The following is a 13,512-nucleotide window of genomic DNA, read 5'->3' on the forward strand; positions in this document are numbered from 1 at the left end:
TGACAACCACTAACGCTGTTTAGAAACGCCGCTCCTATGGAAAAAAGCATGCGAGTTTTCCTTTAGCATAAACAACGTGACGTTAGCCGTGGTTGGGCGACATTTTACCGAGGAATAACAACAACAACATTATTTGGAGATCTTTGAAGTTTATCCAGGTAAATGTGTGTGTGTGTAGTTAGCAAAACTGTAGCGTTAAAGTTAACCCGCTAGCAGCGATGTGAAAATGATCCCCATGGTGGTTGGAGGAATGGGTGCTGTGTCTGTGTAGCCACCCCATGATGTTACCTGCCGAGGTCAGGAAGGGTGTGGTCCCTTGGCTCCACACACCCATTATGTTTTCTTAAATTTAGATATGAACCCCAAACAGACTAATATAAACACCGTCACCGTGTCAAGCAAGCTAACAGCTAGCTAACGCTGGCTTTAACTTCGGATTGATGGCCTTATTAGCGTCAAAAGTCAAATGTTATACAGGTGTTGGTAACTTGGACTCATGTGTTCTCGCATTTCTGTTGACGTTTCTAGATGATTTGTAACATACGTGTTGGGTTTGACCCGCGTTTATTGGTTTCACTGAGGAGCTAGCTAACTTGGCTAGACGCTTGGTGGTAATGCTTGCGTGATGCTATCACAAGCTGTCTGCAGTTAGCTAGTTAGTTAGTGAAGAGGCAACTAAACCAGTTAGGTGGGTAGTGATGCTTGTATTTGTATGGCAATGTAAGTACTAGCCATTCCTGCCTCATCGTGGTCTCGGGGTTTATAGAAGTACCCAGGTTAGAGAGGGCTAGCTAGCTAACGTTATTTAAGGTGCGAAATAGGACATGCGCACTCGGCTAACGCTAGCAGGCTAACAATTAAAGGGTTTGTTTGGTTTAACTTCTTCAGTTCATTATTTTTATCTAGTTACTCGAGTCACAAACTATGATGTAAGCACTCCTGCCGTGACAAAGATCTGTTGGGGAGTAAGAAAAGCCGGAGACTCCCTGAAAACACCGCTAGCGTTAGCCGTTAGCTTAGCAGCTTGACACTTGACAACCCTGTAATGTGATTTATTCTTGAAAATCCATTCGCACATCCAAGACAATCCCCATGTTCGTGCACGGTCTCAGCGTGTGTGACTTGCACGAGCATGCAGTGCCATTATTTGCATGTTTTAGCTCAGTGTGTGTGTAACCATAGGTCCACCAAACGTTACAGAGCTGTGGATAAAGCCCATGAACTGGTTGGGGTGTTGCAGGAGACAGACCTGATTTTTTTTTTTTTTTTAATATTTTTTGATGAATAGTGTAAAGATACTGAATTTCAACAATTGCACCAATCTGATTAATTATTAAATCCTAAAAAAACTATCTGTTCCACTTTTCGATTTTTCAAAAGCATATTTTAAAGGATAAAAACTACACAATATTTAAGCTACAGTACTTGAGGTCTGACCTAGAACCTTGTTTGGGAACCCTAGTGTCCCTAGTAGGAGACATTTTGCAGGTTTCTGGCAGGTGATGTTGCAACAGGGTTGCATCAGCCCAACTATTTCTGTATGTGTTTAACTTGTTGTGTATGCGGTTTCACCATTTTCACAAATTTAATGTGCTGTAAATCGTAAAGGCACATGCACCTGTGCTGGAAAAAGGTGACTTTGGAACCTTGACTGAGTGATGTACTATATGTGCATTATAACCTCTAGTTATGATTAAGCTAATAATGATAATAAATATTCAGTATGTCATCATTTTCTTTTTCTGTGTTAATTTGTCTGAAAAAAAGAAATGTCTTTGCAGAAACAGATTGCTTATGACATACCTTTCATTATTAGAGTGTGGTTACTGATTGACAAACTGTTTCCCTCTTTTTGACACCAGCCCTGGTTGTAAAAGGCTGGTGTCATCCACTCTCCATTTACAATAGGACCAATGGACTGCGCTGATCAGAGGAACATGCTTCCACATTACGCAACTCTGGCATAGAGTATTGAGGCAGTCATATTATGGGAAATGGACACAGCCTAAAGTGCTCTGGGATATTTGTGGTCAACAGTATAGTTTTTGGCTTGCAGTAATTCACATGCAGATGTAGATGAAATGTGTAAATGCACTGCATGATACAGAAAATTGCTGGTGATGCCTTTGGAATCTATAAACCCTGGAGATGCCTTCAAGCTTGGTATTTTAGGAAGTGTTGAAAAGAGGTAAGCTGGTGTTTTGGCTCCTATTCTAGTGTAGGGTATTTATGGAATGTTTAGGTTTGATGTAGTGAAACAGGTCATCTCTTCACTCTGTAACATATTGCCCACAGTAAGGTCGTAGCCATGTGATTTTATAAATTTACATTAATATGAATCTCATTAAGCTACAGGGCCCTACAACGATCTCCCTTACTGACTTTTTTGCCTTCAGATTAATAGATTAATATCACTGTATGTCATATTTATTATGTTGTGTTAGTTAGTCAGTGCTGTGCAGCTTCACATGGCGGATGTATATAGACTGTTCCTTATTATTTATTATATATATATATATATATATATATATATATATATATATATAATATGTAATATATATATGAAATATATAATATATATGTAGTGTGTGTGTATATATATATATATATATATATATATATATATATATATATACACACACATATGTACACATATATAGTGATTTGTTTATTTTAAGCAGAGATGTTACTTTTATTCCCTTATTTCCCAAACAATCCAACTATCTGGTCAAACAGAATAGGATTTCCAAACAATTGCTGGTCACCAGCCAAAGTGGCTGTGGAAAACTCAGAGACAGCAGTTTACCTGCATTTGACCTATGGCTGCTGTTAATTTTTTGCCCTTGTTTTGAAGTTTTGGCTTTAAAGCTTCCCTCAGACTCGTCATGCTTTTGAGATGTGAATGTCTTGGTGTGCTGCAGTACAGACACAGAGTGTGAGCTGTGAACAAAAGAGGAGGAGGGAAGCAGTGGGGGTGGCCATAGGCCCTGAGCCCTGCTTGCCGAGTTTCCGATCAGCTCAATCCCGGATTAGTTCACTGACGGAGATGCAGCTGAGCATTTGCTAAATCAGACTTCAGTGTTAGACCCATAAGACCCACAGCATGCAGCGAACTGGACAGACAGCTGAGAGATAGAGGCAGTTATTGAAAGTTTTTACTTGCAAGACACTGAGCAGGATCAGAGAGTCGACTTTCCTTCAAAACGGAGAGCAGAATGGCTTTGCTTCAAAGCCCTCTTTTGACCTTTGCAGAGCCCATTGTGCAAGCTTACCGGGATGTTGCTGTGTTTACTGTATAGTGTATTTATAACATCACATCAAGAGACTCCTGAGGTGAATTCCTCCCAGGGAATGTTTCCGTTGCTCCCGGGGGGACAAGTCAAGCAGTCACAAACTCTGTCTGAGTCGACAAAGGAGCACTATATTAACCACAAGTCACAGCTAAAGCTAAAAAAACCCAGTGGCGCTGCTTTCAGGGGACATAAACAGTCTCGAGCTAGAGCACTAACCTGGTCTCCTATTAGCAGGTATGATCTCAGAAATGTGTAAGGCTTATGTGATTGGTACAGCGTGGTAACAGCCAGTGTGACAAAGCTTTTTTGTGTGTTTTGATATGGTTGACATCTTGCCTGGTGCTGCATATGGGTATCATGTGAGAAGCTGAGGCATGAGAGAGTTTGCACAAATCCTGTGTGTGTATGTGTGCCCATGCAGCAAGTTAAATGTTGTAACAGAGAAGTGTGCAACTGCAAACACTGATAAGCGGTGTTGATCCGTCCGGCTGAGTAAACAGTGAGACAAGAGCTGAGATTGGGAAGAGAAGCCAACATGAGATTGAGTAGGCATTGAAACCAATTAACCACTTAAAGGCAGATTTTACATATTTCTTCTTACTGTATTGCATTAAATCAGTTTTCAGTCTCCTGTCAAGCACAGGGCTGTGATACTGGGCTGTGACTAATTTTTATCTTCAGATTGCTCACTATGTTCAACAGAGGTCAAATTATAAAGTATGTTGCCATCATAATCATCAAACAGAAAAAAATAAATAGATTTTTTTAGAAGCTTGGGCCATTGAATGTTATTATATTTCCCTAATCAACAGTTTTAATGGCTGATTTCTAAAACTGTAACTGATTTCCAAATTAATTCCAAAAATGAAATACTACTGCCTCCCTCCTTGGCCAGCATATCCCTGTGTGTTTTCCTCCCTGAATGCAAGTGGAATTTACCCACTGACCAGGGACAACATGCTGTTTTCAGGGAAACTTGTAGCTGTTGTTTTTACCCAGGTGTAATCGATAGGATATGTATGTGTGTTTGCCAAAGTCTGCCTCAGGACTGCATGTTTTTCCACAGTGGGGAATGTGTCCACACCTTGTTTGCTGCTGAATGAGCTGTGTGTTTAAGTGTTGTGTAGCATGTGACCCCTGTATGAGAGCATGTAACAAATTATGTGTTCAGGACAGAGCAGCACTGTAAGAGCCAGAGTCTCTGTTTAGAGTCTGTGTGTTGGCGTCCGTATGTCTGTGGAGTTGTACCACAGCATATGAGATGCACTCAGGGATATGTTCAATGCTGCACGAACCTCCAAACTATTTGGTTTTTCTGACAAAAAGTGGTACTGTGTTTTTTTTTTTTTCCCTTGGAAAACGCCTAAATGACCTGTTGATTATTAAAATAGTTGCCCGTTCATTTTCAGAAGGTGATTCAGTATAAAGCCACACCATCTGCCTTGACACTGCTTGCATGTGATGTTGGCTAAATCATTTGTTGAACTAGTTTCTCAATTACTCCTCCAGGTCCCTGGATGCCCCGCGGCGCGCCGTCCTCAGCCAGCCAGTGCTTCCCAATGGCCGGGAGTTGACCCCACCCACCAGGATGACGCTGCGTGAGCGGCTGAGAGAGAGGATCTCGGCGGCCTTCTACCACCATGGGCTGCTGTGTGCCTCATACCCAGTACCCATCATCCTCTTCACCTCTGCCAGCATCCTCACTTGCTGGTATGTCCTCTGTCTGGGGTTTTGTGTTAAATTTCTATGGTTGAGGGCACCAGTAGAAAATCAGGTTGTGGTGAAATGTATGAAAAAGGGCTCTTCCAATAGACATTCATGAAATTTGCTTCTGGGATCTTGTCAGAAAGGTCTTGATTTAACTTATAGTGGTGATCAGGAAGTACGCTATTGAAATACGTACTTGTAGTCGTAGTAGTTGTCTGTTGACTACAAGCATCTACCTCATTCAGTCCTTTTTGTCCAGACATGTCTCAGCTAACTGCAGCACCTTGACGATAGGAAATAGTGTTTGTTAAAGGCTGCAGAAATCAGAAATATTGACTGAAACAACACTGTTCTCATCTAAACATATGAACCAAGTCACAAAACAAACGGCTAAGGGAGGCTCAGTCACAAAGGTTTTACTTAGCATAGTTGCAAATGTCAGTGAGATCTTGAGTGGCATATCCTTATTTCTCAGACAGAACCTGGAGTTCTGGTTTTACTGTGTATCTTTATTTGTTGCACTCTGAATGCCTTGCAGAAGAAGATATTTAAACATTATTAGTAGTTAACAATAATTTCCCCCATTTCTATGATGGCTGCTCCATACAACCATAAACACTTGTCTATATTTAGTTGTGAATCTGCCGCATTGAGTTGATGTTATCTTTGTTTTTGGGTTTTGTGTTTGTGTTTCTATTGCTGGCGTGGATGCATTAACAGAGCACACACTTGTGTTTTGACAACACATTGTTTGGATTTAGTTGTACCATAATCAGGCCCTTACGCTGTAACTGCTATGCCTCAATGCTGATGTCACATTTACAGTGACTTTTCAAACCTGCAGCCAGTCAGTATTTAGTCCTTGAAAGGTGGATCTTCTGACGGACTGAAAGTAGAAATAGTGTTTGGATATATGTTTGACTACAGACCTGCTGTTAGGGCAGCTTCGATAAAACATTAGGGAAAAGCAGTTTTCTCAGTTGTGGAGAAAAGTGACTGGATGAAGGAGTAATGGACTCAACTTATTTGAACTGGACATCTGCACATACAGCTCCCTGTGGACACCATGACACAAACATTGGCTTAAAACACACATATGCACGCTTGCTAAATCGCTGGTCAAAAGAGGGGACGTAGGTCAGAGAGTTGCCCTGGCCTCTTTGGTATAGACGTTGTAAAACACTCTCAGTAATCTGAAACACACACAGGCACCTGCTGCGTGCAATCGCTGCTGCACCTTACAGCAGGGGTGCCGACCAAATGCATGGCTGACCACCGCCCATGGCGAAGTAAAAGAAAAAGAGCTCGACAATGGGGAGGTTACAGCAGAGGACTGTGAGAAAATAGCCCCGTGAGAATGAGAGGCCTGTCCCTCCATCTGCCTGTCAGGAGGGGGGCTGGCACGGCATAAAAGAGGCCTTTGTGAAGGTACAGTGACCTTCTGAGGCCATGGGGAGGAGAGAGGGAGAGAATCGGAGAGAAAAGGAGCAGTTCCTCCGTGACAAGCAACTTTTTTTGTTTTTTTTAATAGTTATTTAGTAATTTTTACAAGTACACAAAGTGGCAGAACATTATCAGTGACACAGCAAATACTTTATCAGCTGCTGCTCTGTTTTGAAAGTTTTTCAAGCCATCTGCGTTTTATACTTACAGAAACAGTCCTGTAGTAACTGATTTGATCGCAAACATTCTTTTTTTTTTTTTTTAAATTAACCACCTTTTGTAATAGTTTCTATCAGGTCCTCAGCTAGAGACGTGTGTGGTTACACATTGGGAAAGTGAGTAGTAATGTTATCATAAATTCATGCACGTTTTGTGTAGATTTGTGCTACGATAGGTATGGCATACCCTCCTGGGTGTTTCAGTCTGATTGTACGGTAGACAAAAGCCTTTGTTTGATGTGTGTCAGGACTGACCAGTTTAAGCAAAACTGTAAAATCTCTCAAATAAAATGTAGACCAAAAACACGGTCTCAGCTGTTGTCATGAACAAACGTAGCTACAGTCTCGAGGTCAAGTGTCCAGTACCTTTTTAAGTGACGTCAAAGTGATGCAGGTCAAATCCATGTCAGTGGCCAGTCTGAATTGTCAGCACATCAGCTTCACAACACTGATTATCGGCTTTGGTGAACTCTTTAAATGTAATTTAAAGGACTCGTTGAAAGAGAGAGAGAGAGAAACAGAAGTCGTGCACCCAGAGGATATGCTAGTGTTTTTTTTTTTTTGGTGAAACATCTAAACACGGGTTTGTAATACCCATGCAGGATTTTTAAACTCTGGAGAAGCAAATTTTTTTCATGACAATTGCAAGGAAACTGGAAATATTCACATGACAAAGTAATGTACCAGGAGTCTGCCCTTCCATATCTTTGAATGGCCAACACAGACAAATCCATGTATTGTAGTGAAAGTAGAGCCAGGTTTAGCTTTGCAGTTGACACCCTATGTTATTTTTTTGTTTTTTTGGTCTGAGTGCCCTGGTTTGACACACCCACTACTCCTGCAGAGTGACTCCATTTAAATCAACGATAAGGCTGAGCTGGTCCAGTCAGGGCTCAGTTCAGTCTGAACACAGTGAACTGTTATTTGTGCTCCAGCTTTGACTTGTCTTGGTTGTGAAAAAAGGCCTGTGAGCAACTTTCCTTGGGTGGCTCTGTCTCATGACACAGCCTCATGCTTGGATAGGATACGTCTCACACTGCGGCTCAGTTGTGCTTGAACGCCAAATGCTGTGTAATGTACAGTTGTGTTTCTTGAATAACTGGAATTAGCTGTGTTGTCGTTAATTCTGTGATGGGGTAAAGTATCATATTGTTTGTAAGACCTTTTAGGCTTTGGCGTATTATTTAGATCCGTTCCTGCCACCTTTGAAACTGTCAGCTACAAAAATCTGTCATCTACTGAATAGTTCATGGTTGCCCAGTGCTAGTATTTCAAACAAACCTCCTACACACACATATACACAGAGTGAAGAAATAAGAGGTTTGGTGCTTAGAGAGAATGTTTCAAAGACCTAGACTTTTCCAGGAGAAAGAGGGAGTGGGTGGCTCCAAGTATTACTTAATCTAGAAAACCAGACGCCCAGGTTTTCTATTCTCATTTGGATTTGTATGTATTAAGTGTCTGCTGGTGATAAGCTCCTGTGCAGCTTCACAAAAAATACTGCAACACTGCATCTGCATGATCCATTGAACTGAATTGATGGAAACATGTCAAACAGAGCAGGTTCAGTCATTCTTTGTATGTTTATCTGTAACTCCAGTCCCCTGTCTCTTTCCCAGCTATCCATTATTGAGGCTCCCCCTGCCTGGAACAGGTCCCGTGGAGTTTACCACAGGGGTGCGAGACTACACTGTCCCTTCCCATGAGCCTCAGGGAGATCTTGGAGAGCAGCCTGACTGGGTAGGAGAGGAGAGGAGAAAGCACGCACATTTTATTTTACAGTGTTCTTAATTTTGTCCTTATTCCTTTAATTGCATTAATTTCTTAAACTTGAATCCTAATATTCATCCTAAAGCAAGTTCTCATCTCAAACATGAATACTAATCCTAATCTGTAAAGAATTAAAATTGTCCACACTCTGAAAGTCAAAAACTGGTTTTCAGACCAAGACATGAGCAAACACGTTTCACAGCAGAGGGCCAAAAATAATGAACACAAAGCAAAGACTTGCTTGTCAGCAGTAGTTGTAAATTTACCATAAAACAGGAAGCTTCACAGCTGTCACTGTTCAATAGACTATTCCTGTTAATGTGTCTCTGTCTCACCTGCATATGTGTGTGTGCAGTACCGGGGTCCTCCGGTTGCCTATATCCAGCAGGTATTGGTGAAGGCAGCAGTGTCTCCGTGGGACAGCAGCCTGGTGCCAGTGGATATTTTTAGGTCACCGCTAGGTCGAGTCTTTAACCTGCTGGAGGAAATCCACAACCATGTCCATTCAGACAGGTAAACATGCACACACACACACACACACACACACTCACATATATACATACAACTTACTACAGACAAAAGTAAGGGCTGCAATGAAAGATAGATTGTGGTTGTTATCATTACTAATTCATCCTGTAATAATTTTTTTGATGAATCAAATTATCAAAAAATCACAATCACAGTTTCCCAAAGCAGAAGCTGATGTCCGACCAATAGTCCAAGGCCCAGTTGTGCTGCTTATTGGGCAGGACTCAAACTGTGGATGTCGTGGTTGTGTGGCAGTCTGCAATATTTAGAACAGAAGAGATTTGTGGAGGTGCTATGTGAGAATATTTAGCGTTCTTTGTTGAAAAATGACTGCAGTTGATTTTTTTTTCATTAATGATTAATCCCCTAATGATTAATTGATTAGTTTGAAATATTTAAAAATTATATTTTTTAGAATTATTGATATTATTACTCAGTTAATTGTTGGAGCCCTCAATCACTTATTATTATTTTAAGCAGCACGATTCTGCTGTTGGTATAAGCAAAGGAAAAACATCTGTGACCTTGAGTTCTGGAAAAAAAAGGACTTTCAACAAACTATTGATTTGTTATACACTACAAGGTCTATGCCTTGAACATGTGTTTGAAAGCTGTGCATGCACTGATAAGGATGCTGGTTTGTAAGAAAGTATCTTGTTTTATTGGGAAACTGCACTGCTGCTAAACAGTGTTTTTCCTAATTTAATAATAAATCTTATTGGGAAATTAGTAATTTCCCAATATTATATAATAATAATTTCAAATGAACGATGTGGTCTTTTTTGTTGTTGAATAATCATTTAGTTATGTTATGGCCTGCTAAAATAATAATTACTTGAGGGAGCTCCTGTTATCTGTGATCTGTGTTAACAGCCACACCTCCTCGTTGCTCTCCTTTCCCCTCACCTCCTCGCTGTTGTTCCTCACCCGTCTCCTCGTCTCTCCTCTGTCAGCTCTGGGGTTCGCAGTCTGGAGACGTTGTGTCTCCAGGTGACCGGCCTATTTCCAGGGTTACGACGGATGCAGTCGGTGCTGCCAGAGCACGGCTGCCTGCTCGTCTCTCCCGGCAACTACTGGCAAAACCAGCAGGAGCTTTTTGACTCTGACCCCGACCTTCTCAAGACCATCCAGAAACATGAACCCAAAGGCCTGCACACCTCAGCCACACTGAGAGGTAGGGAAGAGGAAGACTCAGAAGGAGGGGTAGATGTTATTGGAGCATCTAATAGTCAACCTCCACCTGTACTAATGAAAAAAATAATAAATTAAGCATTTCACTGCATTTTATTTATCGCTTCTGACACGATGAACCAAAATCGGGCTGCCTGGCACCCACAGCCAGCTCATCATTCTGCCTCACCTTCCAGCTCAAGTGGTTTAGAGGTGGGAGGCCCAGTTTGTTGGGCTGGAGTCAGGGACCTGAATTTCCTTTTTGAAAATGATTATTTTCTGTTTGTGTTTCAGACCTGCTGTTTGGTGTCCCTGGGAAGCACACGGGCATCAGTCACTACAACAGGAAGAGGATGGTGACATACACAATCACTATAGTGCTATCCCGCTACGATGCAAAGTGAGTTGCTTTCACAATAAAAGAAAGAAATAAATGTGCAGTTTTTCTTAAATATTAAGATAAAGGGAATGAATGAATTTTTTTGTCTGGCACAAAATAACAGCTTTGTCTTCTTATATGTGTTTATTTTTTTATGTCACTGTGTAAAGGCTACTGGTTTAATGCAAAATCTGCTCTGACAGATGCTTGTGTTTGGCATTACATCACATGAGCTTTGTGTCACATGAAGAATAAATAAATCATACAAATCAATACAATCAATCAAATTCAAGTTGTAGGCTGCATTCATTATAGCTGTTTCTCTTACCTACTTCCTGTACCCTTTTATCCCAGTAATTTTAGGCACCACTGAGACAGCACATTACAGTACTGTCCATTTTAGTCAGTCAGCCAAAGTTCATTATTCCTAATTGCTGATGAGCTTGATGTCCGTGTTTGTCCAGGTTCCTGAGCAGCCTGCGGGCTCATCTGACACAGCTCCACCCATCAGCCAACTGCAGCTTGAGAGACGATCACATGGTTCACATCCACTTCAAGGAGGAGATCGGCATCGCAGAGCTCATCCCCCTCGTCACCACATACATCATCCTTTTTGCTTACATCTACTTCTCCACACGTTAGTCCCACACCCTGTCTGTCTGGTTTGCTCTGTCCTGTCTTCCTACTCCATCATACTTCATGTGTCTTGCATTATTTTTTTTCTCTTGTTCACACACCTCACACATCTTAATCTCTGAAAGGGGCCAATGATCCAGACCCATGCCGGTCATGGTGACTTTGGCTGTGCAGGTGTGTTAGTGTGCTAAGGCTGTTTCTTTCTGGTGCAGGGATAATCTTCACACAGGAACATTGTACACTGCTGTGAGAACTCAACCAGATAACAGCTCAGTAACTTTCCAGAACATGAAATGATTATTCACACTAAAGTTGGTTCATGTTTGGCAACTTGTTGAAGATATTTTCCTTTGTAGTTTTGCTAAATAACCTAAATTACACAAAGTGAGAAGAGTTGCAAAAACAGCTTTTAGAGAATCCATAATTGTGTTAAGTGAATGTCAGTCCCTTTAGCATAGAGACGTCTGAGATTCATTTTTGAAGACAAAGCCTCGTTTGCAAAACAGACACTTTGGCCGTGGCAGGGTTTCTGGAGATTATTTAGAAGAATTGTTTTAAATTGTTATTAAAACAGGAACAATTTTAGCTGCATGAGCCTAAATCGCCCTTTTAGAGAGGTTTGCTCTGTTGTTAATTATGTCAAAAAGTCTTTTTTATTTCTTTTAATAGTCATCATGGTGTTATATTTCAGCTGGCATCTAAAAACTTGGCCTCACTTGCTTACCTTCTTTTATGAGTAGTAAAGTAGCCTCATTAAAAGCTACTTAAGCAGATCACCGTCATTTAAAGGAGTTGTTGGGAGTATACCTGTCTTCATGGTTGAGCTGTTAGAGAGTTACTGTAGTTAATGCGACGTATGGATAATCTTCTTTTCCTCCCTACAGGTAAGATTGACATGGTGAAGTCCAAGTGGGGCCTGGCTCTGGCTGCTGTGGTCACAGTCCTCAGCTCTCTGCTCATGTCTGTGGGCCTGTGTACACTGTTTGGACTCACACCCACACTCAATGGGGGGTAGGAATGCACTTTTCCCTAACATACTTCAGGTTTAGAAGTATAATTAGGAGGTTGGATTCAGGCATTTCATATTTCCAATATGTCAAGAAATCCATTGATCAATAAATGACAGTAATTATGCCCTTAAGTACAAAAAGATGGGAAGTTGTTGATTTAGGTTGTCACTCCATGAGAGTGAAATCTTTAAATCAGTTATTCTCAAGTTGCTCATATCATTGACTCTCAGATAGAGAACTTGCTTTTACTTGGGCTATTTTTATTAGCCCCACTAGTGCAGCTCTGTGGATTGCAGTGCTGCTCTATAAGTCCAGCGCTCTGGTCTAGATTGAAATGTCTCAACCACTTGATGGGTTGCCAACAGAATTTATACACGTATTTAGTTTGTTTGCTTTAATTTGTCCAATACTTTAGTTTATGACCAAGTACTTAGCTAATGCTGTTCACATCAGGCTCGGATGTAGTTGTGTCCAAACACACCTGCCACACATCAATGTTAGCATTGTCACTGTGAGCATGTTAGCATGCTGCTGTTAATATTTAGTTCAAAGCACTGCTGTGCCAAAGTACAACCTCACAGAGGTACACAGAGCCTGTGTATTGACTATTACATGTGGTCTTGTTCAGTGGCATAGACTTGTGTTACAGCTTGTGCCATGCACCTTGTGCCATGCACGTTTAAAGGTGATTTTATTGATCTGATCTGCGACCACAAACAAATGATTAGCTTATATCTGGGAGGGCACAGAAAGATCGTAGAATGCTGTTTCTGGGTCACAGTTGGAACAGTTACTGCAGCTGCTCTGTATTCTGCATCATGTCCTCTGTTAGTGACATTTAGATGTATTTTCTTAATATTTACTGCCCCAATAGTCTGTTCATTATCTCTTATCCCATTCACAGAAAGTCAAGGACAGGTCCAGCAACACACAGTTGCACATACACAAGCTGGCATGGCTATTGACTTCCTGCTTCCTCTAGATTGGATTTGTGTTGACGTTTACAGCGTATTGGCAAAAAGTCAGTGTGGAGGAAAGAGCTGGGCAGGGCGTGGATGTGGGTTGGACTATGGATGGGGGCAGAGATGTAGTGATATTGACATTTAATGGTTGTCCAATCATGTCAGGATTATTAGAAAGCAGATAATGTGGCGTGACAACAGCACACTGTCGTCCAACCATTGACGAGGATCCGCACCAGTCCACTGTAAACTGTACTTGTACTTTCTGTTTGTTTGCATAAATGCACATCAGGGTCAACATAACGAAGCTATGCATGCTTTTGTGTGGTTTACCTTTTCACTCAGGGCTGCTGAAAAAACTTGACCATGCAAAATATTGATGAACTTGGTTGATCT

General features: G+C 41.3%; 1 protein-coding gene across 1 annotated transcript in view; it reads left to right on the top strand.

The window, feature by feature from the left end:
- The window catches only part of scap (SREBF chaperone), a 26,359-nt gene continuing 12,847 nt past the window's right edge, over positions 1-13,512 (top strand). The window contains exons 1-8 of the mRNA XM_026317598.1: positions 1-158; positions 4,803-5,003; positions 8,281-8,401; positions 8,787-8,944; positions 9,913-10,133; positions 10,424-10,529; positions 10,973-11,145; positions 12,029-12,155. Coding sequence (XP_026173383.1) covers positions 4,882-5,003; positions 8,281-8,401; positions 8,787-8,944; positions 9,913-10,133; positions 10,424-10,529; positions 10,973-11,145; positions 12,029-12,155 — 1,028 coding nt within the window. The 5' untranslated portion in view covers positions 1-158; positions 4,803-4,881. The remainder of the gene's footprint in view (positions 159-4,802; positions 5,004-8,280; positions 8,402-8,786; positions 8,945-9,912; positions 10,134-10,423; positions 10,530-10,972; positions 11,146-12,028; positions 12,156-13,512) is intronic.

This window comes from Mastacembelus armatus, chromosome 16 (genome assembly GCF_900324485.2).
Source record: "Mastacembelus armatus chromosome 16, fMasArm1.2, whole genome shotgun sequence".
NCBI lineage: Eukaryota > Metazoa > Chordata > Actinopteri > Synbranchiformes > Mastacembelidae > Mastacembelus > Mastacembelus armatus.